Raw genomic sequence first — 23,760 nt, 5'->3', positions numbered from 1 at the left:
GAGGCCCACGGAAGAGGGTAGGAAGGGCGGCGAGGCGGTGCGCCCTCCACGGACAGGCGGGAGGGAGCCGGGGCGGAGGGGCGGCTCGCCGGCCAAGCAGAGCCCCCGAGTCTGGCTGGCAAAAGCGGAGGGGACTGACGGACTGTGTTCCGACAGCAAGCGCGACTTAGCGTCTGGGAGGTCATAAGTTAACAGCTCTGCTCAGAAAGCGGGAAGGTGTGCTCGCTTCGGCAGCACATATACTAAAATCAGAAAGCGGGAAGGCTGGAGGACAAAGGGAGGGAGAGCTGCTGAGCCCCCCGGACGACAGAGCTCAGTTTGGTGGGGAACAAAGGCGCTCGCCAGCGCCATCTCCCCCGCCCATCCCCCAGCCAAAATCCCAAAGGGAACCAGTTCCTGCCAGGGAACTTGCTCGCTCCGCGCAAACACCCAACTCTGTTCTTCTGCGGAGCCAAACCTCTGGCAGCGGATCTGACTCCCTCCCGCTGCCACAGGGCCCCTCCTGAAGTGGATCACCTAAGGAGAAGTGAGCTAAGCCTACCCCTCCTGCCCCTGTGCACCTTGCCTACCCACCCCAGCTAATACACCAGATCCCTAGCACCACAAGCCTGGCAGTGTGCAAGTAGCCCAGACGGGCCACGCCACCCCACAGTGAATCCCTCCCCTAGAGAGGGGAAGAGAAGGCACACACCAGTCTGACTGTGGCCCCAGCGGTGGGCTGGGGGCAGACATCAGGTCGGACTGCGGCCCCGCCCACCACTCCAGTTAGACACCACAGCATAGGGGAAGTGCCCTGCAGGTCCTCACCACTCCAGGGACTATCCAAAATGACCAAACGGAAGAATTCCCCTCAGAAGAATCTCCAGGAAATAACAACAGCCAATGAGCTGATCAAAAAGGATTTAAATAATATAACAGAAACTGAATTTAGAATAATAGTCATAAAATTAATCACTGGGCTTGAAAACAGTATAGAGGACAGCAGAGAATCTCTTGCTACAGAGATCAAGGGACTAAGGAACAGTCACGAGAAGCTGAAAAGCGCTTTAAACGAAATGCAAAACAAAATGGAAATGACGACAGCTCGGATTGAAGAGGCAGAGGAGAGAATAGGTGAACTAGAAGATAAAGTTATGGAAAAAGAGGAAGCTGAGAGAAAGAGAGATAAAAAAAATCCAGGAGTATGAGGGGAAAATTAGAGAACTAAGTGATACACTAAAAAGAAATAATATATGCGTAATTGGTATCCCAGAGGAGGAAGAGAGAGGGAAAGGTGCTGAAGGGGTACTTGAAGAAATTATAGCTGAGAACTTCCCTGAACTGGGGAAGGAAAAAGGCATTGAAATCCAAGAGGCACAGAGAACTCCCTTCAGACGTAACTTGAATCGATCTTCTGCACGACATATCATAGTGAAACTGGCAAAATACAAGGATAAAGAGAAAATTCTGAAAGCAGCAAGGGATAAACGTGCCCTCACATATAAAGGGAGACCTATAAGACTCATGACTGATCTCTCTTTTGAAACTTGGCAGGCCAGAAAGGCTTGGCACGATATCTTCAGTGTGCTAAACAGAAAAAATATGCAGCCGAGAATCCTTTATCCAGCAAGTCTGTCATTTAGAATAGAAGGAGAGATAAAGGTCTTCCCAAACAAACAAAAACTGAAGGAATTTGTCACCACTAAATCAGCCCTACAAGAGATCCTAAGGGGGATCCTGTGAGAGAAAGTACCAGAGTCATCACTACAAGCATAAAACATACAGACATCACAATGACTCTAAACCCGTATCTTTCTATAATAACACTGAATGTAAATGGATTAAATGAGCCAACCAAAAGACATAGGGTATCAGAATGGATAAAAACACAAGACCCATCTATTTGCTGTCTACAAGAGACTCATTTTAGATCTGAGGACACCTTTAGATTGAGAGTGAGGGGATGGAGAACTATTTATCATGCTACTGGAAGCCAAAAGAAAGCTGGAGTAGCCATACTTATATCAGACAAACTAGACTTTAAATTAAAGGCTGTAACAAGAGATGAAGAAGGGCATTATATAATAATTACAGGGTCTCTCCATCAGGAAGAGCTAACAATTATAAATGTCTATGCGCCGAATACCGGAGCCCCCAAATATATAAAACAATTCCTCATAGACATGAGCAATAAAGAAACAAGGGCCCTGAATGATACATTGGATCAGATGGACTTGACAGATATATTTGGAACTCTGCATCCCAAATCAATGGAATATACTTTCTTCTCGAGTGCACATGGAACATTCTCCAAGATAGATCATATACTGGGTCACAAAACAGCCCTTCATAAGTTTACAAGAATTGAAATCATACCATGCATACTTTCAGACCACAATGCTATGAAGCTTGAAATCAACCACAGGAAAAAGTCTGGAAAACCTCCAAAAGCATGGAGGTTAAAGAACACCCTACTAACGAATGAGTGGGTCAACCAGGCAATTGGAGAAGAAATTAAAAAATATATGGAAACAAACGAAAATGAAAATACAACAATCCAAATGCCTTGGGACGCAGCGAAGGCAGTCCTGAGAGGAAAATACATTGCAATCCAGGCCTATCTCAAGAAACAAGAAAAATCCCAAATACAAAATCTAACAGCACACCTAAAGGAAATAGAAGCAGAACAGCAAAGGCAGCCTAAACCCAGCAGAAGAAGAGAAATAATAAAGATCAGAGCAGAAATAAACAATATAGAACCTAAAAAAACTGTAGAGCAGATCAACGAAACCAAGAGTTGGTTTTTTGAAAAAATAAACAAAATTGACAAACCTCTAGCCAGGCTTCTCAAAAAGAAAAGGGAGATGACCCAAATAGATAAAATCATGAATGAAAATGGAATTATTACAACCAATCCCTCAGAGATACAAACAATTATCAGGGAATACTATGAAAAATTATATGCCAACAAATTGGACAGCCTGGAAGAAATGGACAAATTCCTAAACACCCACACTCTTCCAAAACTCAATCAGGAGGAAATAGAAAGCTTGAACAGACCCATGACCAGCAAAGAAATTGAATCCGTTATCAAAAATCTCCCAACAAATAAGAGTCCAGGACCAGATGGCTTCCCAGGGGAGTTCTACCAGACGTTTAAAGCAGAGATAATACCTATCCTTCTCAAGCTATTCCAAGAAATAGAAAGGGAAGGAAAACTTCCGGACTCATTCTATGAAGCCAGTATTACTTTGATTCCTAAACCAGACAGAGACCCAGTAAAAAAAAGAGAACTACAGGCCAATATCCCTGATGAATATGGATGCAAAAATTCTCAATAAGATACTAGCAAATCGAATTCAACGGCATATAAAAAGAATTATTCACCATGATCAAGTGGGATTCATTCCTGGGATGCAGGGCTGGTTCAACATTCGCAAATCAATCAACGTGATACATCACATTAATAAAAGAAAAGATAAGAACCATATGATCCTGTCAATTGATGCAGAAAAGGCCTTTGACAAGATCCAGCACCCTTTCTTAATAAAAACCCTTGAGAAAGTCGGGATAGAAGGAACACACTTAAAGATCATAAAAGCCATTTATGAAAAGCCCACAGCTAACATCATCCTCAATGGGGAAAAACTGAGAGCTTTTTCCCTGAGATCAGGAACACGACAGGGATGCCCACTCTCACTGCTGTTGTTTAACATAGTGTTGGAAGTTCTAGCATCAGCAACCAGACAACAAAAGGAAATCAAAGGCATCCAAATTGGCAAAGATGAAGTCAAGCTTTCGCTTTTTGCAGATGACATGATATTATACATGGAAAATCCGATAGACTCCACCAAAAGTCTGCTAGAACTGATACATGAATTCAGCAAAGTTGCCGGATACAAAATCAATGTACAGAAATCAGTTGCATTCTTATACAGTAACAATGAAGCAACAGAAAGACAAATAAAGAAACTGATCCCATTCACAATTGCACCAAGAAGCATAAAATACCTAGGAATAAATTTAACCAAAGATGTAAAAGATCTGTATGCTGAAAACTATAGAAAGCTTATGCAGGTAATTGAAGAAGATATAAAGAAATGGAAAGACATTCTTTGCTCATGGATTGGAAGAATAAATATTGTCAAAATGTCAATACTACCCAAAGCTATCTACACATTCAATGCAATCACAATCAGAATTGCACCAGCATTCTTCTTGAAACTAGAACAAGCAATCCTAAAATTCATATGGAACCCCAAAGGCCCCGAATAGCCAAAGTAATTTTGAAGAAGAAGACCAAAGCAGGAGGCATCACAATCCCAGACTTTAGCCTCTACTACAAAGCTGTAATCATCAAGACAGCATGGTATTGTCACAAAAACAGACACATAGACCAATGGAATAGAATAGAAATCCCAGAACTAGACCCACAAACATATGGCCAACTCATCTTTCACAAAGCAGGAAAGAATATCCAATGGAAAAAAGACAGTCTCTTTAACAAATGGTGCTGGGAGAACTGGACAGCAACATGCAGAAGGTTGAAACTAGACCACTTTCTCACACCATTCACAAAAATAAACTCAAAATGGATAAAGGACCTGAATGTGAGACAGGAAACCATCAAAACCTTAGAGGAGAAAGCAGGAAAAGACCTCTCTGACCTCAGCCGTAGCAATCTCTTACTCGACACATCCCCAAAGGCAAGGGAATTAAAAGCAAAAGTAAATTACTGGGACCTTATGAAGATAAAAAGCTTCTGCACAGCAAAGGAAACAACCAACAAAACTAAAAGGCAACCAACGCAATGGGAAAAGATATTTGCAAATGACATATCGGACACAGGGCTAGTATCCAAAATCTATAAAGAGCTCACCAAACTCCACACCCAAAAAACAAATAACCCAGTGAACAAATGGGCAGAAAACATGAATATACACTTCTCTAAAGAAGACATCCGGATGGCCAACAGGCACATGAAAAGATGTTCAACGTCGCTCCTTATCAGGGAAATACAAATCAAAACCACACTCAGATATCACCTCACGCCAGTCCGAGTGGCCAAAATGAACAAATCAGGAGACTAGAGATGCTGTAGAGGATGTGGAGAAACGGGAACCCTCTTGCACTGTTGGTGGGAATGCAAATTGGTGCAGCCGCTCTGGAAAGCAGTGTGGAGGTTCCTCAGAAAATTAAAAATAGACCTACCCTATGACCCAGCAATAGCACTGCTAGGAATTTATCCAAGGGATACAGGAGTACTGATGCATAGGGGCACTTGTACCCCAATGTTTATAGCAGCACTCTCAACAATAGCCAAATTATGGAAAGAGCCTAAATGTCCATCAACTGATGAATGGATAAAGAAATTGTGGTTTATATACACAATGGAATACTACGTGACAATGAGAAAGAATGAAATATGGCCTTTTGTAGCAACGTGGATGGAACTGGAGAGTGTGATGCTAAGTGAAATAAGCCATACAGAGAAAGACAGATACCATATGGTTTCACTCTTATGTGGATCCTGAGAAACTTAACAGAAACCCATGGGGGAGGGGAAGGGGGGAAAAAAAAAAAGAGGTTAGAGTGGGAGAGAGCCAAAGCATAAGAGACTGTTAAAAACTGAGAACAAACTGAGGGTTGATGGGGGGTGGGAGGGAGGGGAGGGTGGGTGATGGGTATTGAGGAGGGCACCTTTTGGGATGAGCACTGGGTGTTGTATGGAAACCAATTTGACAATAGATTTCATATATTAAAAAAATAAAAAAAAATAAAAAAAAATAAAACTAGGGAGGTGTCAGTTTCTTTGCCTTAAACTTACCTTGTTTCACCCTTTACATTCTACTATTAATATTTACATCCCACTGCCATTATGACTGCCTATTTCCTCAATGAGGGAGTAGAATTGATAACGCAAAACATGTGCATTCAAGAAAACTGAGCAGAGAATCGGGAAGCCGAAAGTTTACCCAAGGAGGCAGGTCTCACATTTAGAGAACATCAGCATCACCTGGAAGGCTGGTTAATCATGGATATCTGGGTCCCATCACCAGGTAATCTGATTCAATAATTCTGGGCTGGAGGCAAGAGCTCTCATGTCTTACACGTTTGCAGGCGATGCTGCTGGTGGCCCATGGAAATACTCTTTGAGAACCACTGACTTAGGCTAGGACCTTTGTATTTTAGAGTACCTGCTCTTCAAAATTTCCTCACAGTTATTAGCAGTTGCACAGATTGGTGGCATCCAAGAGGTGACTGCAGAAACAGGGCTTGCCCAGCAGCCTGGGATTTTTGTCAATGTCTTTATTTACCCTTTGAATCAAAGAAAATTTCTGTTTCTGAAATGGCTTTATTTTAGAGAATATTGGGGGTTTATTTTCTTGCTTCTCTCCTCTCCAGTTCTCTTTAACAGAAAGGAAGAGGGCAGACACACACACACACACACACACACACACACACACATGGAAGCTGACCTCAGTCCTGGGGGGCAGTGGCTCAGGGAGGTAGTTTTCAGAGGAAGAGTTGGTTCCACCAACTGATGATAACACAAACTGCTTACTGTCATTAAGCCAGATCTTGTCAGTACCCTCACCCTGTTCTCCTAATTCTGTCACCAACACAAGCAATGGGACTGCACCTTCACCTTCCCCTTGACTTCAAGGCAACATTTTTGTGGCTATTGGAATATGACTTCATCGGTAAGAAAGACTGGTCAAGGGGACACACTGCCAAGCATGCAGTTCTGTGATTTGTCCTTAGACTACACCCCCCCTTTGCTAGGGATGTTCTTCCTTCACCTTCTGATATTTAAGTTAGGCATAATCATTTTGAGTTAATGCAAGGAATGCAAAAAAAAAAAATCCTCCTGCCATGCTTTGAGAACTTAAAAAAGTGCAGGCTTGGCTTGTTTCACAGGAATTGATTTCTAAGGCTCTTGGTTTTTTATTTTTTAATTATTTTTCATTTTGGGGATATTTCAGTACTGTGGACTCCTTAGCACCTGCTGAGATCACTTCAGCCCTTAGAAAATGATGAAAATATCTAAAAGCCACTGCAACTGCACAAGTACTCGTGCATAAACAAAACCAAATATTTCAAGCTACTTTCTACTCCTATAAGTCTAGAATTCATGTACATAGTGCATGATCATCAACCATCCCAAAGGCTAGTATCTAGTTAGAGGAAAGCTAACATTTTCTCAGATTCTTTTGAAATGTATTAGGACAATCATGATGGCATCATTGCATTTACCTTAATCTCAAAATCATGGGATCATTGCTGGGCACAGACCACAATCATGTTCCTCCTCTGTTGTATGACTATATGATAAACTATACCTCTTTTAAGAACCAGGCGGTTAAAGATCCGAATATTAGCATATCGTTGGCTTCTCGGTCATGATAAGGGATGCCGACACTGCATGCTTCCCAGAGATCTCCCTTCCACCTGTCCAGGTTCCAAGCCGAAGAGCCTATGTCAAATAGCACCACGTAAGGACTCCCTTCTATCAGCCACCTTCCAAAGTACACCTGCCATATAAGGAACACATGAGCTTGCGGTAATAACAGGCAATGCAAGGGAGAAAAAGGTATTTATGCTTAGAGTATGTACACTTTATTTAGAACTCAACAGCAGATGATCCAAGCTGTATAGGAAGCTGTAGTGGTAACCCAAAGCATCTGATATTTGAGCCTGAAGATGGAATGGGCTTGCATGCATTCATCTAGAACCTCCAAGTTCTTGCTCTTCATTAAATGTGGTCATTTAAAAACCAAGTATCTAGATCATGTGATCTTTGTCCATCTGTTTCTGATTATCCTACTGTGACCTTGAGTTCATGGTTTTAGGATTTAATATCATGGTCTATGTTTTTATGATAAAGTCATAAGATGAACTGGTCTGTATCTTTAACTTGTAGTGGGATATAGTGTCTATGGTGTCACTTATTTCCCTATATGCAACAGGACTTGTAATAATAGGTCACGCTAGAAAAATGTGTTTCTGTGGACAAATGTATACGATTTCTTTCTTTCCTTCTATCAAAAAAAAAAAAAAAAAAAGGTGACACAAAGTGTTTCCCAATAGGGTTGCTGCCAGATGTCTTAACTAAATATATTGCCCAAGATACTTTATCTCTTTAATCTAGCAGCTCAAAGTCTAATCCTATTACATTCTCCAAATTGAAGTCCTTTATTCCTATTTTATTTTGTGCAAGTTTTAATGTATTAGCTCTCATTTTTTTTCCAATTGTAATTATATAATCACTGTATATGTAAGTTTTAACTTTTTTTTTTTTGGCCTCTATTTTTTCTATAGTAATTTACACATTCTTTTGTCTTGAGTTTTATTTTATGTTTATTCTCCTATTTCATGGTATGTAACTCCATACATCACTTCAAGCGCTTCTTGGAAATTGGTGAAAACTAAGAGCCTTTCATTGGGTAAACTGAATGTGTCCACATGTTTAAATATTGACCCTTGTGACTCCACCCAACGCTGAATTTGGAGAGCTTGAAAGCCCATTTGATCATCATTCTGTTGCACAGGACTCAGGAATGCATGGTGATTTCTCTCCCATCTAGCCTTGGACAACTGTGAAAGACCTCCATTATCTGTCGGTTGCTCCCATTGTGATTAGCAATTATCATGGCATTCCTCCCTTTTCAGACTGAGTTTTCCTGAGCCCTAAACAACTTTTGAATAGTTTTCTCTTTGGCACATTCATTGATTTATGTATTCATTCAATGACTAGTGCCTAATATGTGACATATGATACAGTGAGCTAGGGTCATAGAGAAGTGTTGATACTAGAGAATGTAAGCTAGCTTGTATTGGCTTCCAGTGACTTCTTGGCTATAACAGAAACATCCGTACATCAGAAATACATTTAGAACCTTGAGATCAATCAGTCAATTATGCTTTTCATCTCCCTCTTCTTTCAAAGAGCTTTAAATGCAAGCCCCTTCCAGAGTCTTATTATTTCACCCCAATAGTACAACAGGCATCCCTCTCTCATTTTCCTATGTTCTCTATGCTACACTCACTGATATATTTCCCTGTGCTCTGTGGGAACTCAAGTTCCCTTCATTTAAATCTTCTGCATCTTAAGCCTTGCATATAACTTGTAGATGCTGCTACCCACATGGACATCTCAATGAAGGCTTGTCATTTTTCCACCCCCAGAAACTATATTCCTGGGATGAGTGTGAAGGAAGTTTGGATTTTTTTCATTACGCTGAAATTTTATTATTTGTGTATAAAGACATCTTTGAAATTTATGGTATTCAAACATACTACCTTTCCTTGTTCTATTAATCATCTGGTTATTTTTCCATCTTTTTCTGGGCAATTTCAAAATCCAAGATTTTATCTTACACATATACCTCATAGTTATCTGACTTTATTAACTTCAAAGAGCTTCATGTCCATGGCATTTCAGCCACCCAAGCTCATGCTGCATCGTTATCCTTGTCAAAACCCAAACTATTCCTCCTCTGGTATAATAATAATAATGGAATTATTACTTGCCCACAATGTCTATACCTGCACTTCTCTCACTCTGTTTCTCCCAGTGTGTATGTTCTTTTTTTTTTTTTTTTCCTCTTCAAGACCTCCAGTTCCTGGAACCTTCCATTTTTTCCTATATCACTGCCTCCTTTCTGACTTTGCTTCCTTTCCTATCCATTTTAGATATAACTGTCCATCAATTTCAACCATTAATTCAGTCAATTGTTTAATTACCTCCAGGACTTGTGCCACCTCATCCCATTGCTGAAATTAAACCTCACTGAATCCCCAATTATTCAACTTCCTGCACTTACTTACCCCCAGGCTACTGGTTGCTGCTGGAGAAAGTCACAGTCATGCATATTTGTGCCGCTAAAAAGTTACGAGTATACCTCAAGGTGTCCAGAAATTCTTTCATCTTCCTTTTTCAGATCTTCTTCCTCAGATGATCTTATTTTAACACTTTCCTCCTAACTCTTACAAGATGACCTTCAACTCCTATTTCAGCAAGATCATCAAAAATGAGACCATCCTGCTTCTTGATCAACTTATCCCTATTTGCATTCATCCTTTATTTTCTGTTTGAGTCAAAGGGGGAAAATAATCCTCTCAATAGTGCTTTGGATTGTGTTCCCTCTCCAATTCTCAACGATCTTACTCTCTTCGATTGTCCATTTCTTATGAATTTTCAACTTCTTCCTGTCTGCTAGGTGTTTCCTTTTGGCATATAAATATGATCAGGTCTCACATTTAATAAAACACTAATTCTCAAAACAATGCCACTTGCAAACTACTTAATTATCCTTTTTTCTCATAGAAAACTCTCATTGACACAGCTTCTGTACCCTTTTCCTCCCAATTCAGTCATTCTTCAACCACTGCAATCTGCTTTAACACTCATCTCTCCTGAAGCTATATTTCACAAGATTACCATGAAAGACCTGAATGTTGCTAAACCCAATTTACCCTGGTTTAATCTTTCATTGACTTAATCCCTTCTTCATACTTGAAACTTACTCCTCACTTGTTTTGACCTATTCTGTTATGATAGCAACAGATTACCACAAACCTAGTGGCTTAAAACAACACAAATTTATGACCGTACTTGTTTGGGAGTCAGTAATCTGAAACAGGTCTTGTGAGTTAAAATCCACACATTGGCAGAGTCGCAGTCAATCTGTAGTCTCTAGGGGAGTCTGTTTTCTGGCCTTTTCCAGCATCTAGAGGCTACTGCATTCCTTGGCATGTGGCCTTTTCCTCCATCTTCAAAACTTATTAGGCCAACCTCTGCTTCCACTGGCACATCTTCATTCTGATTCTGACTCTACTGACTCTCTTTTATAAGGACCCCTGTGATTACATTGGGCCCACCTCAATAATCCAAGGTAATCTCCCCACCTCGGGACCCAAATATACAAAATCCTTTTGCTATATAAGGTAACATATTTTCAGGTTCTGAGGATTAGGAATTGTACATCCTTGTTTCTGTATCACTAGCTGTGTTTCTACTTTTACAATCTCTGAGTTGTGGGGTTTTTTTTGTTTTGTTTTTTAATATAGATGTTCTAACATGTTGACACTCCCCTCAAGGTTTGGCTCAAAACATCTGCTTTTAGTCTATAAACTTCTACTGAATAATATTATCAACAGCCATAATGTCAACTACAATTTAAACACAAATAACTTTCTCCCACACATCTCTATCCTATACTTTTTGTTGAGCTCCAAACCTATAACCCTCCTGGACATTTCTTGATGGTTTTCACAAAGTGCCTCAAATGTAACCTATTTACACTTAAATTGATCATCTTTCTCACAAACCCTGTCCTTTTCCCTAAGGAGATAGTCTTCTCTTGTGAGGTCATGTGAATGGTGGTCTGTTCTCACATAACAGTTTTACTAGGTCTTGCTGGGTGAAGTGTCAGTCGGTGTCCCTTACCTGGCAGCCATGTTTATTCATTGTGTCCACTGCTTTTCTGATAGCATCATTTATAGGTTCACACCGTTCCACCTGAGTCTTCATATTATGCTCAAAATAGGGGCCAATCAGAAAATAATTGTCTCCCCATTCATCTGCTGTGGTTTTGGCCTTCGTCTGAATCACAGTATAGATGCCACCAACTGTTGAAAAGGAATGGTTCTGTTTATCATTCAGGTTCGTATTTCACTTTAAGTGATGAAGGTATGGAAATGAGTCCTTGTTTTTAAGTTAGCATTTAGGATTTATCAAGCACAAGAGTTTATTTAACTTTCTAAAAGAAAGTTTTATTTATTTATTTAAAAATATAATTTATTGTCAAATTGGATTCCATACAACACTCAGTGCTCATCCCAACAAGTGCCCTCCTCCATGCCCATCACCCACTTTCCCCTCTCCCCCCATGCCCCATCAACCCTCAGTTTATTCTCAGTCCCTGAGTCTCATGGTTTGGCTCCCTCTCTCTCTGTAACTTTTTTTTCCCCCTTAAAAGAAAATTTTTAAAGGACACCAACAAATAGTTACTATTTGGTTCAATTCAATGCATATTTTAAAGCCTTTTCTGGGTGCATGTCAGAGAGCAGCAGGTTGGCAGCAGCAGAGAATTCCAAACATTTGAAGGAAATCTGAAGAGATGATTGGAATAGAGCAGTATGTAGCCTAAAGCTCTATCCACACTGAAGGGTCAAAGTTGTTTCCCATAGCCATTGTCACGACACACACCCTCAGCAACAGTTTTCACCTTTTACTCTTGCAGTGGTCCAAGGGGCCAGAGTATGTCCATGTAACAGCCATTGCTGAAATGATGAGCATGTCTCTCAAGATAAAGAACCACTTACCTTCAAAAGTAACCAGCAAGGTACCTTTTGGTAAGAGAAAAGAGCTGATAGATTTTGAGGTGGGATGCTTGGCCCAAACCTCATGTTGAACCCAATGACACAAATTTTCACATGGTATTTCATTTTTCCCCTCTGGAACTGATGTCATGACTACTAAGACACAGGGCCAAAAAAATATGTACACTCTTGGGAAATATGCCCACTCTTGGATCCAGCATGTCACATCTAGAAAATTGTTCTGGGAAATAAGAAGAGTGCCAAATGATGTCTATTAAGATATTTATTGAAGCATTACTGTGGCAAAAAAATTGGCAACAACTTAAATTGAACTAGTTAATTCAACTTGTCTAAGGCTCAATTAGCTCTTCTGTTCAGTGGGGATAAAATATTACTTAGCTTGGGGGCAGAAGGCAAGTTGTAGCAGAAGTATCCCAACCTAGGGCTCATTTGAGTAAATACTGAAAAGGGTGAAGAAATTAGGCAAGCAGCTATCATGGGGAAGAACTTTTTAAGCAGAGAGAAGAGTTACACCCAAGGCCCTAAGTTGACAGCACAGTGTGCAAGGGGAGAGTAACAGGATGCAAAAGGAAAGGTTTGAGAGGCAGGTAGGTAAGAGGAATAGGGAGGACCAAGGGGAAGACGACCTTCGTAAACTCAGGCAGAATATCTGGTGCTGGCTCTAAGCAATCATGTTGTATGAGAATATGAAAACAGTCTGAACCAACTTCTTGAATAATTCTTTGTCCATGAGCTATAAGTGAGGAAACAACTCAAGAAATGCCGTGAGAAATCACAAAGCTAACACAGTCCTGGCACCAATCTTCAGCTCTATTTCCTGGAGCAATTTTATTACTTGTATATTAAAAAGAGAGATTCCTATTTTTCATCTCAGGTTTTCATAAGTTATTTCAATTCATCAGGATAGAGCGTTCGATAGCAATTGCATCTCTTAAATTGTCTCGGTAATTTAGGCTTTAAATAATAAATCTTACCAGTAATCACAATCTATGACCAAAAGGTAGAATTGCCATCTGCAAATTTTTCTTTACACCTGAACCTCAAAATATACTTTTGGTTAAATTATTTTTAAGAGGTGAGACACATAATGCAAATGTTCGTACTATTATATGAGACCAACAGGATTCATTAATTCACAAAAGAGAAGAGTTAATATAATTTCCCAAATGTAAATATTACATGCAAGCAATTTTCATGAGTCTACATAAACTTATTGTCTTTAAGAACTTCATCTCTAAGAAAAGACTTTATGACTATAGAAAATTTAGAGAAATTTGAAACTAACTTGAACAGAGAATGGTAAGGACATTATCAATCACATTTCAGATGTCAGGTGATGAGAATAGCATGGAACACATGAAGAAAACCTGTAAACCTTGCCATCAGAGACTTCTAGACTGGACCAGGACCAACGGGATTCACTTACCATCAACAATGAATCTGAGATGACATACATTGAGGCCAAAACCAAATATGCCTAAACATTTCTCCAAATTTCAGAAAATTTTATGAACTGTTAAAACCATTTGTTGAGGAAAACAAATTTAGAGAAATAATTTGCAAGAATAGCTAAAACTTTTTTCTTTAAAGAGTCACATCATAGCAACGTACTTATATATAAGCTTTATTCACACTTGCTATCCATAAAAAGACAAAATCTTCAAATAATTTCTTCTGTAGACTTATTTCCTTCATCTTTATCTTATCAGGGGCTATGATATAGGATTCTGATGGCACACATTTATTAATGCCTTACTTACATCTCTACTCTTGAAAATTCTCTTTTATGTACAACTATGTATCTTGCCCAGAGATCTTAGGACATTCTTGTTTGTTAGATTATGTGTTTCAAGTTCAAATACACTTGGGTAAATGCAAATACATTTTTATTTGCCAAAGTACAAAAAGGAGAAGAGAAAATCTTTACTAAAAAACAAAAAAGAATGATTAGATGTGGGAATTGAAATGCAAAATTAAACATTGCTAATTAATTTGCTACTTCTTTTTCCCATTTCAACTTTGATGAGGATAGTCCCCAAATAGCATTAGACTGTCATAAATACTATGGATATGCTGTTTCAGTCTATCAGGAATAAAAACATAAAATTAAAAAAAAAAGGCAATCGTGTATTGGTTGGGGCCTAATTTAAAATGAATCTTCCCCCCTTGACTTCTTCCTGTGCGTCTATTCATGGGGAGGTCACCTCACCACTATTTCATATAGTCAAGCTCCGTTTTAGCCTCTCGCTGTCCTCCTCATATTTAGATGCCAACTAATTTCCTTCAGCTTTTTCTTTGTCTAAATGCCACACGTTACCCCAAATTCCTCTCCTGGCATGCTAACTACAGGTGAATGTGATGGCATAGAAATAGGATCATTCCTATTTTCAAATTTGGAGCATAAACCAGACATTCCCCAACACATATTTTTTATTGAATTATTGTTTTGCCACAGCATAGGTCAGTGAATTTGGATTCACCCTTCACTTTCAAACATGTACTTTGTATTTTATTGATCTATATTTTCCTGAAACAACATGGGAGCTATCTTTAGTGTGAGGGCAAAGTATCAGGCCTTTCATAAGAAAGAAAAGATGAGATCCCATGGCATATGCCATGGAGATAGTTAAAACCCCAAATTTTCATCTATAAACATTGCTTATATTGCTAAAATCAGGATTCCAAAGCAGTATGGCATATGGACACCAGCCAAATAAGATGTTGTCTCTGTATAATAAGTTATATGTTATTATGCTAAATATATTATAGACAACAGGATATACATGTTTTATATAATAAGGAGGTATAGTTGGCCCTTGAACAATGTGGTGGTTAGGGTTGCCAACCCCCCACATAGTCAAAAATCCACGTATAAGTTTTGACTCCCCAAAAACTTAACTGCTAATAGCCTACTGTTGACCTGAAACCTTACTGATAATATAAACAATTAACACATATTTTGCATGTTATATGTATTTTATATTATCTTATTACAATAAAACAAGCTAGAGAAAAGAAAATGTTTATTTTAAAAATGAAAATGTTTATTTAAAAATGTTTATTTAAAAAATCATAAGGTAGGAAAAATACATTTACAGTGATGTACTGTATTATTGAAAAAACTCTGCATGTAAGTGGATCCACATACTTCAAAATGTTCAAGGGTCCACTGTATTTTATATATTGGGAGAATCTTCACTATTTTTAATTGCTTAAAGTTTACAGAATTTGGAAGTTATATGACTTCTGTATGCATAGCTACTAACCTGACCCTCCTATTCCAAGATACAGTTGCAGAGCAGGGGAAGTCATTATACAGTTAGACATCATTCTTTGGGCACCAGGTCTGATGGGAAAGAGTTACTGGTAACAATGGTCAACAAATGGTTATGTGTCCAGAGCTTTGCTGGTCTGTGGTTTAAATTAAAGCATATGCAGTTTGGGGCAGTGGAGGACAATACACTCAAAGCAAGACTTTAGACACTCCCCACCCTGAATATTCCACAATGATAACTCCAAATGTTTTATACAGGAGGGCTCAGACATGGTAATCTGGATGAAAAGGAAGTGAAGAGACTAGTGCTCATCTTGAAACTATGTGTGTGTCAAGCAGTTTTTGCATAGATTGTGTTCCATGTGGTGGGGCTTGGGATGCCACTGACACAGCCACTGCATATCCACACTGGGCAAAGGCACCTCAACCGTAATTACTGTAACCCTGATCCATATCTTTCCCCTCCCCCTCTCTGCTTTTGCATTTAAAAATAGAATCATGGAATTGCTCAAAGTGAAAGGTAGTATGAAAATGAATGATCCAACTTCCTCATATTATGAATAAATTTTATGAAGAAATAAGAATAAGCTAACACCTACAGAGCATTTATTAAATGCTAGGCACTGTTCTAAGTGATTTTCAATTGGTATTTCTTCTCATTTGCACAACACCATTATAGGTAGGTGCTATAATTATCTTTATTTTTAAATAGAGAATCTGAGGCACAAAGAGGCTATGAGACTGATCCAACATCACACAGGTAATGATGAGTTGGGATTCCAATCCAGGAACTCTTACCCCAGAGCCCACAGGCTCTAGACAGCAAGATTGTAAGAAACTGTGTGGAACAACATATTGATGGATTTTTAAAAGTGATGGGTGGGAGGGACAGAGGAAGAAAATGACCAATATCACAAAAAGATAAATATCTTAAGACTTGGGAAAAGTGGAATCCTTTTTATTCTGCCTTAGAGAAAATCCATTTGGAAAACAATACTTAGAGGAAATAGCTTTTTTATTTTGTCTCTTGACGCTTTGGGTTAACAAAAAGGAACTCAGGGTTTAGGGAACTTTAGAGCAGTGGTCCTTACATCAGTCATTAAGGCTTTTGGAAATCTGATGAAAGCATTCAGTACTCTTCTCCAAGAGGACTTATACATACCATTTTCAGATACAGTTTTAAAGGTTTACAAACTCCTTGTGATCCTCTTTTATCAGGGTCCCACCTTCCAAACTCCTGCCTTAGAAGAGCAGACTTACAGTTACAATCAGTTTTTACCACACGGTTTTGACTGTAGGTTTCTGAGTTTCTCCCTATGCCTTTCACACCATGTGACCTAGAGCGTTGATGCCCAGTTTGAGAAGGGAGAAAGTAGAGTATTAAATGTGTTATATTACATACTGGCCTAGGACTAAAATGTATTGATTTTAGTAAATTTTTAAAAAGAAGCATTCATTTAGCGACTATATTTCAGAAGTGCTCACATGTATTAAATTAGCAACATTATTTGTGACAATATTTATTCAAGTCTTTTTAATGATCTTAAATATTCTCAACATAATAATTGGTCCATAATCTACCATGATTTGGGCAGGTCTTTGCAGAAGAAATGATTGTAGTGAGGCCTGCCTGAACAAAGGAGAAAGTAAACCATTTTGTTTCTTACATCTGGGCAAAACTCTCTATCCTAGACCACGTCACAGTCTTTAACTTGTCTGTTACTTTCCTGCTATCCTCTCACCCAACTAGTAATAGCACTTTTTCAAAAACACACCTGACTACTTAGTACTTCTGCTGTTTAGAACTTCAGTGGCTTCCCACCATTCACGAATTGGAGGTAGAATTTTTAAGGCTATTAAGTAACCCTAAACTTCATGAACTGCCCCCTGCTGGTATCTCCCATCTGCCCTCACATTCCACTCCTTTCCCCTCTCTGAGCTTCTCTCAGATCTTTGAACAGAGTACACTTTCTCACCTCTGCATCTTGGCACATACAGTTCCCTCATCCTTCTTTATCCTTCCTCCATCACCATTACCCAATGGCTATTCATCCTTCAGGTGTCAGCTCAACTGTGTCTTTCTCACAGAGGTTCCACCAGCCCAACCCCAATCCAGGTAGAAACCGCCCCTCCCTTGCCCCCAACATATAGTCTAAGAGCCACTTGTTCTCTTATTCTTATTGTCATCACATTTGACAACAATCGCATGTTCAATGTCTATCTTCCTGCAGGTTTGTAAGTACTGGAAGACTGGGAATCAATTCTGTATTGTTAAACTCTATCTCCTTCATTTCCCCGTGCCTGACATCTAATAAACACTTGATGAATCTTTATGAATAATAAATGAAGAGCAATGATAAATGGATAAATGAATAAAAGCAATGAATGTCAAGGGCAATATGAACAAGGGAAAGTGTTATTTTGAAGTCTGAGGATTAACATCCAATAATTTAACTGTGACTCTCTCACTTGTTATATTTTACACATATTCATTGTTCATTGGCAAAATTCTGGCAGAGAGGGATTTTTTCCCTCTAATAAATCTTTTGTTTTCTTGGATGTAAATAGATTTCCTTGCTTGCCACAAAACATTGTGAGATACCAGGAGCATATGACATTAACTTCATTCATGAATAAATGGATATTCAGGTAATTTAAAGGATGTTTTTTCAAAGTCTTAGAAATCTATGTCCCTTGACCATAAGTCCTGTGTTCTTTCATCTATAGGACATTTCCTTAGGCAATGGTTTTAATTTTTCATTCTTCTGTGGTAGTAAAAAGAGAAATGAGCTTAAAGAAGACCTAAATGCTAGTCCCAACCCTGCCATTTGCTCAATCATTTAATGCCTTAGATACCCATTTCATCTTTGAAATAGAGAAGTTGGATCATTGATCTCTAAGATGCCTCATATCACTGCCATGAGCTACACGGAAGTAAAAGTTTAAAGTAAATTTAAAGAAAACCTACATATATAGTATCAGTGCATTGCCAAGGATGAACACAATAACTGTCCATTTATATAAAAATTTCTAAAAAATTAGGCTGTAATAAATATTAAAATAAAGATATGATGGAGATGATGTCAATGTTGGTAAATCACATTGTGGTTCCCTTTTCCACCAAAAAAACCTTTTTTTTCTTTCCTTTGCATGGGAAACAAAAGAAAACGGGTTTCAAGGAAACTTAGGGCTAAAAACAAAATGTATTTATTCCTTCATTCAAAAGAAAAACAAAATCCATTGAGGATTTTCTGTGCACCGGTACCATTCTAGGTCCTGAAATCAGCACACACGTCACCAAGATGTAAGGAATAACGGTTTTCAACAGTGTGTTCCCAGCGCCTGGAAACAATTCTCCATTAATGTTTGCTAAGTGGAGAGAAAAGAAGGAAAGAAGCAAGAAGAGGGGGCTCTGCTCAGGTGCTAGTACTCACAGGGGTCTTCTGAACTGATTCCTGGTGCTAAAGAATCCCCCCAATTTTTCCACCAACAAGCAATATCCTTGAGTTCCCACCTACTCTGTAGAGAAAAAAAACCTTCATTTCAGGTCATAGCCTAGGATATGTATAATAGAGATGACTCTGTTCCAGGGAACTTTGGGCACATTCAAACACCTTGTGAGTGGAAAAAGAACATTAGAAAAAGCTCTTCATAAAACACTTTTCCATAATAAGATTTCTGTCCTCTTTGCCTCCATCTCATTAAACTACAGAGAGGAAGAATGTACTTTGTTCTCTCACATTCATTCTTGCATTTCTACATAAGCAGAATTGATTTTTTATTTTGATTTTATGAATTTTATGAATGTACACACATGAGAACTTTGAACACTTAGCATAAGGTGAAAATCAGAACATATGTCAAATATAATTCCTCTAATTTTGAAATATTCTCATTCTTCTTAATAGGAGCTCAATATAATACATTCTGAGCAGCTTCTAAGTTAAAACTTTAACTATAAGCTGATCTTGAGTTATTAGAAACATTATTAAGTATTTCACACAATCTTTAGCAGTGCATTAAAGTGCTTGGCATTAAAGTTTGCAATTGGTCCTGATCACATATGGTTTTCCTTAAAATAAAATACTTGTTTATGCTTTTTTGTTGAGAGAAATCATAAAACCAAAAAAGTAAATTATCATTGTATTATAATATATATAATTATATATATAATATATTATTATTCCTGTTTTGTCATAACATGCATGTCAAATTTAATTTAAATGCACATTCCAACGACTGCTTTCAACTGTCTCCCTTCCACACAGCCCTATCTAAGTTATCATTGTCTGTTGAAATAGACAAGGTTAAATGTAACCTAAACTTACATTCAGTTTGAATACTTCCCTCACTCACTGTCAGTTCATTCTCACTACAGTCCCCTGTGAAATCCTAATCTGCATTCTTCAACAATCTGCCAAAGAGCCACTTTCTAGGGCAGTACAAACCTTTATTGGTTACTTCCCAAGCGACTTCAAACAGCAGTAAATCCTCCACAGGAAGTTCTTCCACTTCCCACCGAGGAAGCCCGCTCAGGGATGTCACAGATAGAGATCGGCCTCGGAGCATTCTTTCTCTGGTCCTCTGAAACTTTTTTGAATCCCTTTTTCAATAAACTGTGATGCCAGTAGTGGTGTGTCGAGAGCCTTGCAGGGTCAGAGCTGGAAGATCTCAGGCTTGGGGAACTTATTATAGGTATAAACCAGTCAAATGAAATCTCATGTGGTTCCCAGAGAACTCTCAGTTGAAGGAGGAATTACCAGCCCTTCTGTACAGTCTTTCTGGGCAGGTCCAGTGAGGACAGTATCTCCAATCAGTATCAACCTGACCAACTCAATCATACATAAAATCCTCAAGTTCTGGGCTTAGGTAAGCACCCCTTCAGATGGTGGAATCCTCATAGGCTGAGCACGACACAAGTCCCGACCTTTAGTCCTTGTCCTTTTGGCCAAACTCCTAGACTCATTCAGTCATCAATGCTTATTTCATCACTTCCAGAGTGATCCAAGATTAGCAATTCCCCTTATTAGGGTTGCAGACCATTTTAGATTACACATAGAATTCACTGGGACCATTTACAAACTTTCAATACTTTTAGATTTCCTAAGTATTCTTTGAGTCTTATTTCTAGAGCATTAAAAAAAATCCTAGTTTTTGTAGTCTGCATTTATAATCTAAATTTTGATGTTAGGCATAGATCTTGGTTCCCCCTTCTCTTAATTACTTTTCTCAAAAATTTCCCTATGAAAAAGTATAAATCCCAGGTGGTTTTGAGTACAACATGCAAGGAATGTAACTTTGATCAATGATGATTAAAAAGTAAAAAACTATCTCCAAAAGTTTAATTAGATCACCTCAGGATTGTTTCACTTATTCCCATCCTTAGCTCATTACTGTTTTTGAAATTCCTGGTCCTCAATTCTCATTTAGGGTTTCTGCTTCAAGTACTAGCATTCTCAACAACACATCATCTCCTAATGACCCTTCAAGTAGACTTACGTAACTCTTTTGATCCTATAATTCCTAACAGAAGAATCCCCTTTGCCAATTCTTTGCTTTTCTGTGGTGAATGCCATTTTCAAAATTTCTCCTTGAGTCAAGAGGAGTGAAATAAATGGAGTCATACAAAATATGTCCATGGGATATATCTTCATCTATCCATGTTATGTGGATGAATCTTCTTCTTTCGTGTGTGGCAGGGAGGGAAGGCAAGGAGAGACAGTAATTTATGTAATAAGATTTGGAGATGAATCAGAAAAAGTTTTCTGCTTTCTGTTTCCTTGAATATTCTCTTCAGAGATTTGTGCTGAAAACACAAATTGAGGGGCACCTGGGTGGCTCAGTCGGTTAAGTATCCAACTCTTGATTTCAGCTCAGGTCATGATCTCATGGTGGTGAAATTGAGCCCCACATCAGGCTCTGTGCTGGGTGTGGAGCCTGCTTAAGATTCTCTCTGCCCCCATCGCCCCACAACAAAAAATTAAAAAACAGTTTTTTTAGTAAAATAATAAAAACATAAAATGTTGAGCTGGGAGTAGAAAGAGAACAGTCATTCAGATAGAAAGGCAGGTGGAATTTCTCCAAGACGACAGAAGGTCTCAAAAGTCCTGATCTCTAATTTCAAACTCACACTAACACTTCATCATTCAATGAAAATGAGGTAAGAGGACAATTAGGGAAAAAGGAAGACTTCTGTTTGGTTTCCTTAGTAGGTATTCCAGCAGAGGTCACTAGATATGTTTAGAAAACCACACATTTTGCTTTGACAGCATGTAATCTTCTTGTAAGTCTTTAGGATATTGAAAGCTTGATTAGCCTTTACCTGCATATCCAGAAAGAGTCAATTAATGTATTTATGGAACACCTATTATGTGCTATTATTCTGGAAGCTGAAGGTATTTTAATAAACAGTAAACACGTCCTTGCCTTCATGTGGACAGATAGGCATCAATCTTGTTAACAACTAAACAATATTATTTCAGATGTTACTAAGTTTGTGAAGAAGAAAAACTGCAAAGTGATAGTGCTATTCAATAGAAATGAGTGTCTTAGCTGGAGAGTGCTTGGAAGATTGTTCTGAGAAAATGATATTTGAATTGAGACACAAAGGATAAGAAAGAGGCAAAATGTTGAAGATCTGGAAGAAAAGGGAGCCCTAGCACATTGTTGGTGGGAATGTAAAGTGGTGTAGCCACTGTGGAAAACAGTATGGAGGTTCTCAAAAGATTTAAAAAAAAAAACTACTACAATATGATCAAGCAATTCTGCTTCTAGGTTTTTATCTGAAGGAAATGAAATCACTAACTCAAAAAGATATCAGCATTTTTGTGTTCATTTTACAGCATTATTTGCATTAGTTGAGACTAAAGATGATGTGTTTGTAGGATCTGGAAGTGCATCATATGAATATTTAACTTCTGAAAATTCAATTATATCTTCTAGACAAAAAGAAAACAGAAAGAACAAGAGAAAACAATTTAAATAGCTTGGGAGGATCCATGTGATGAGGAGAGAGGATGCCCCAGATGAGGGGGAACTAGGAAACCACATTTCCTGCATTTGGTCTTTCCATAGTCTGAGTATCTCATTGGCTGAGTATCTCATGTTACTGAGGTTTGACATACATTTTTCCATTTGTATAATGGCTATAGAATCCAACCTCAGTAAAAATGGCTCCAATTAACTCTATGTAAAAGATAGTAGCAATTTGCGGGAGAGTAATAATAGTGAAAGTAGAGAGAAGTAGGTAGTGGGATATGGGTAACAGTCGGCAGAACGTGGAATTGATTGGGTGTGGAAAAGTAAGGGTAGTTTGGTACCTACCAAAGAAGGCAGATGGTTAGGTAGTGGACTAAAGTAAGAAATATGGGGGGAAGAATAGATTTATTTGAGAAACTAGGTAATGACTTCAATTTTAGAAATGGCAAGTTTGAGATACCAGCCAGATGTAGAAAGTTAGATATTTTTGCCTCCTCAGAACCTCAGACAAGAGGTCTGGGACACAGCTGGTAACCAAAGCCACGGGAGTAGTGAGATCTCAGGAAGAGGGAGTGCAGAGTGGGTAGGGTAGGTCCGCTGGGAAGAGTAGGGTACATTGTTCCAGAAAGTTCAACTTTTATGGCAACAACGATGATATGGCGCCCTGAGTTGTACTTGGTACATACAGCACTGCACAAAAGGTACAATTACTTCTCAAAAATGGGGATTTCACACAAAACTTTGGATCTCTATGTTTCATTGAAAACAAAATCTAAATCCATTTTTCCTATTTTTTGACAAAGACAACAATCTGCTAGAGTAAATCTGTCCTTTTAACTGCCATCAGGGTCACCTTAGTCCCATGGGGCTATTTCACTCATTTACCCTGTCACATCTCTAGAAACACAGGAATCTTAACTTCCGATTCACTTTTTTTCTGTGCATATTTGGAGTTGATGATCAGGAAATGATTACTTCCAAAGAAGGAGGAAGTAATAATTGTTAAATTAACATTGTAATCTAAATGGACAATGTCCACCCATCATATTGAAGACAATGAGAAGGATTTTTGACTTTGTTGACATTTTTTTTTAGAGACAGCGTAGACAGAGTCTTACTCAGACACCCAGGACATGGTTTTTTTATTTTTTTATTTATTTTTTATTTTTTTTAACGTTTAT

At 38.5% G+C, this 23,760-nt stretch overlaps 1 protein-coding gene across 2 annotated transcripts in view; it reads right to left on the bottom strand.

Moving 5' to 3' along the window:
- GYS2 (glycogen synthase 2) overlaps window positions 1-20,479 on the bottom strand; it is a 56,898-nt gene extending 36,419 nt beyond the window's left edge. For both annotated transcript variants that reach the window (XM_058743425.1, XM_058743426.1), the window contains exons 1-3: window positions 20,050-20,479; window positions 11,432-11,613; window positions 7,323-7,514 (exon numbers count right to left, since the gene is read on the bottom strand). In XM_058743425.1, coding sequence (XP_058599408.1) covers window positions 7,323-7,514; window positions 11,432-11,613; window positions 20,050-20,170 — 495 coding nt within the window. In that variant the 5' untranslated portion in view covers window positions 20,171-20,479. The remainder of the gene's footprint in view (window positions 1-7,322; window positions 7,515-11,431; window positions 11,614-20,049) is intronic.
- Between the last annotated feature and the right edge of the window lie 3,281 nt (window positions 20,480-23,760).

The sequence above is a fragment of the Neofelis nebulosa genome, chromosome 8, assembly GCF_028018385.1.
Source record: "Neofelis nebulosa isolate mNeoNeb1 chromosome 8, mNeoNeb1.pri, whole genome shotgun sequence".
NCBI lineage: Eukaryota > Metazoa > Chordata > Mammalia > Carnivora > Felidae > Neofelis > Neofelis nebulosa.
Note: the sequence above shows the minus strand (reverse complement) of the source record. Positions and strands in the feature narration are given on the sequence as shown.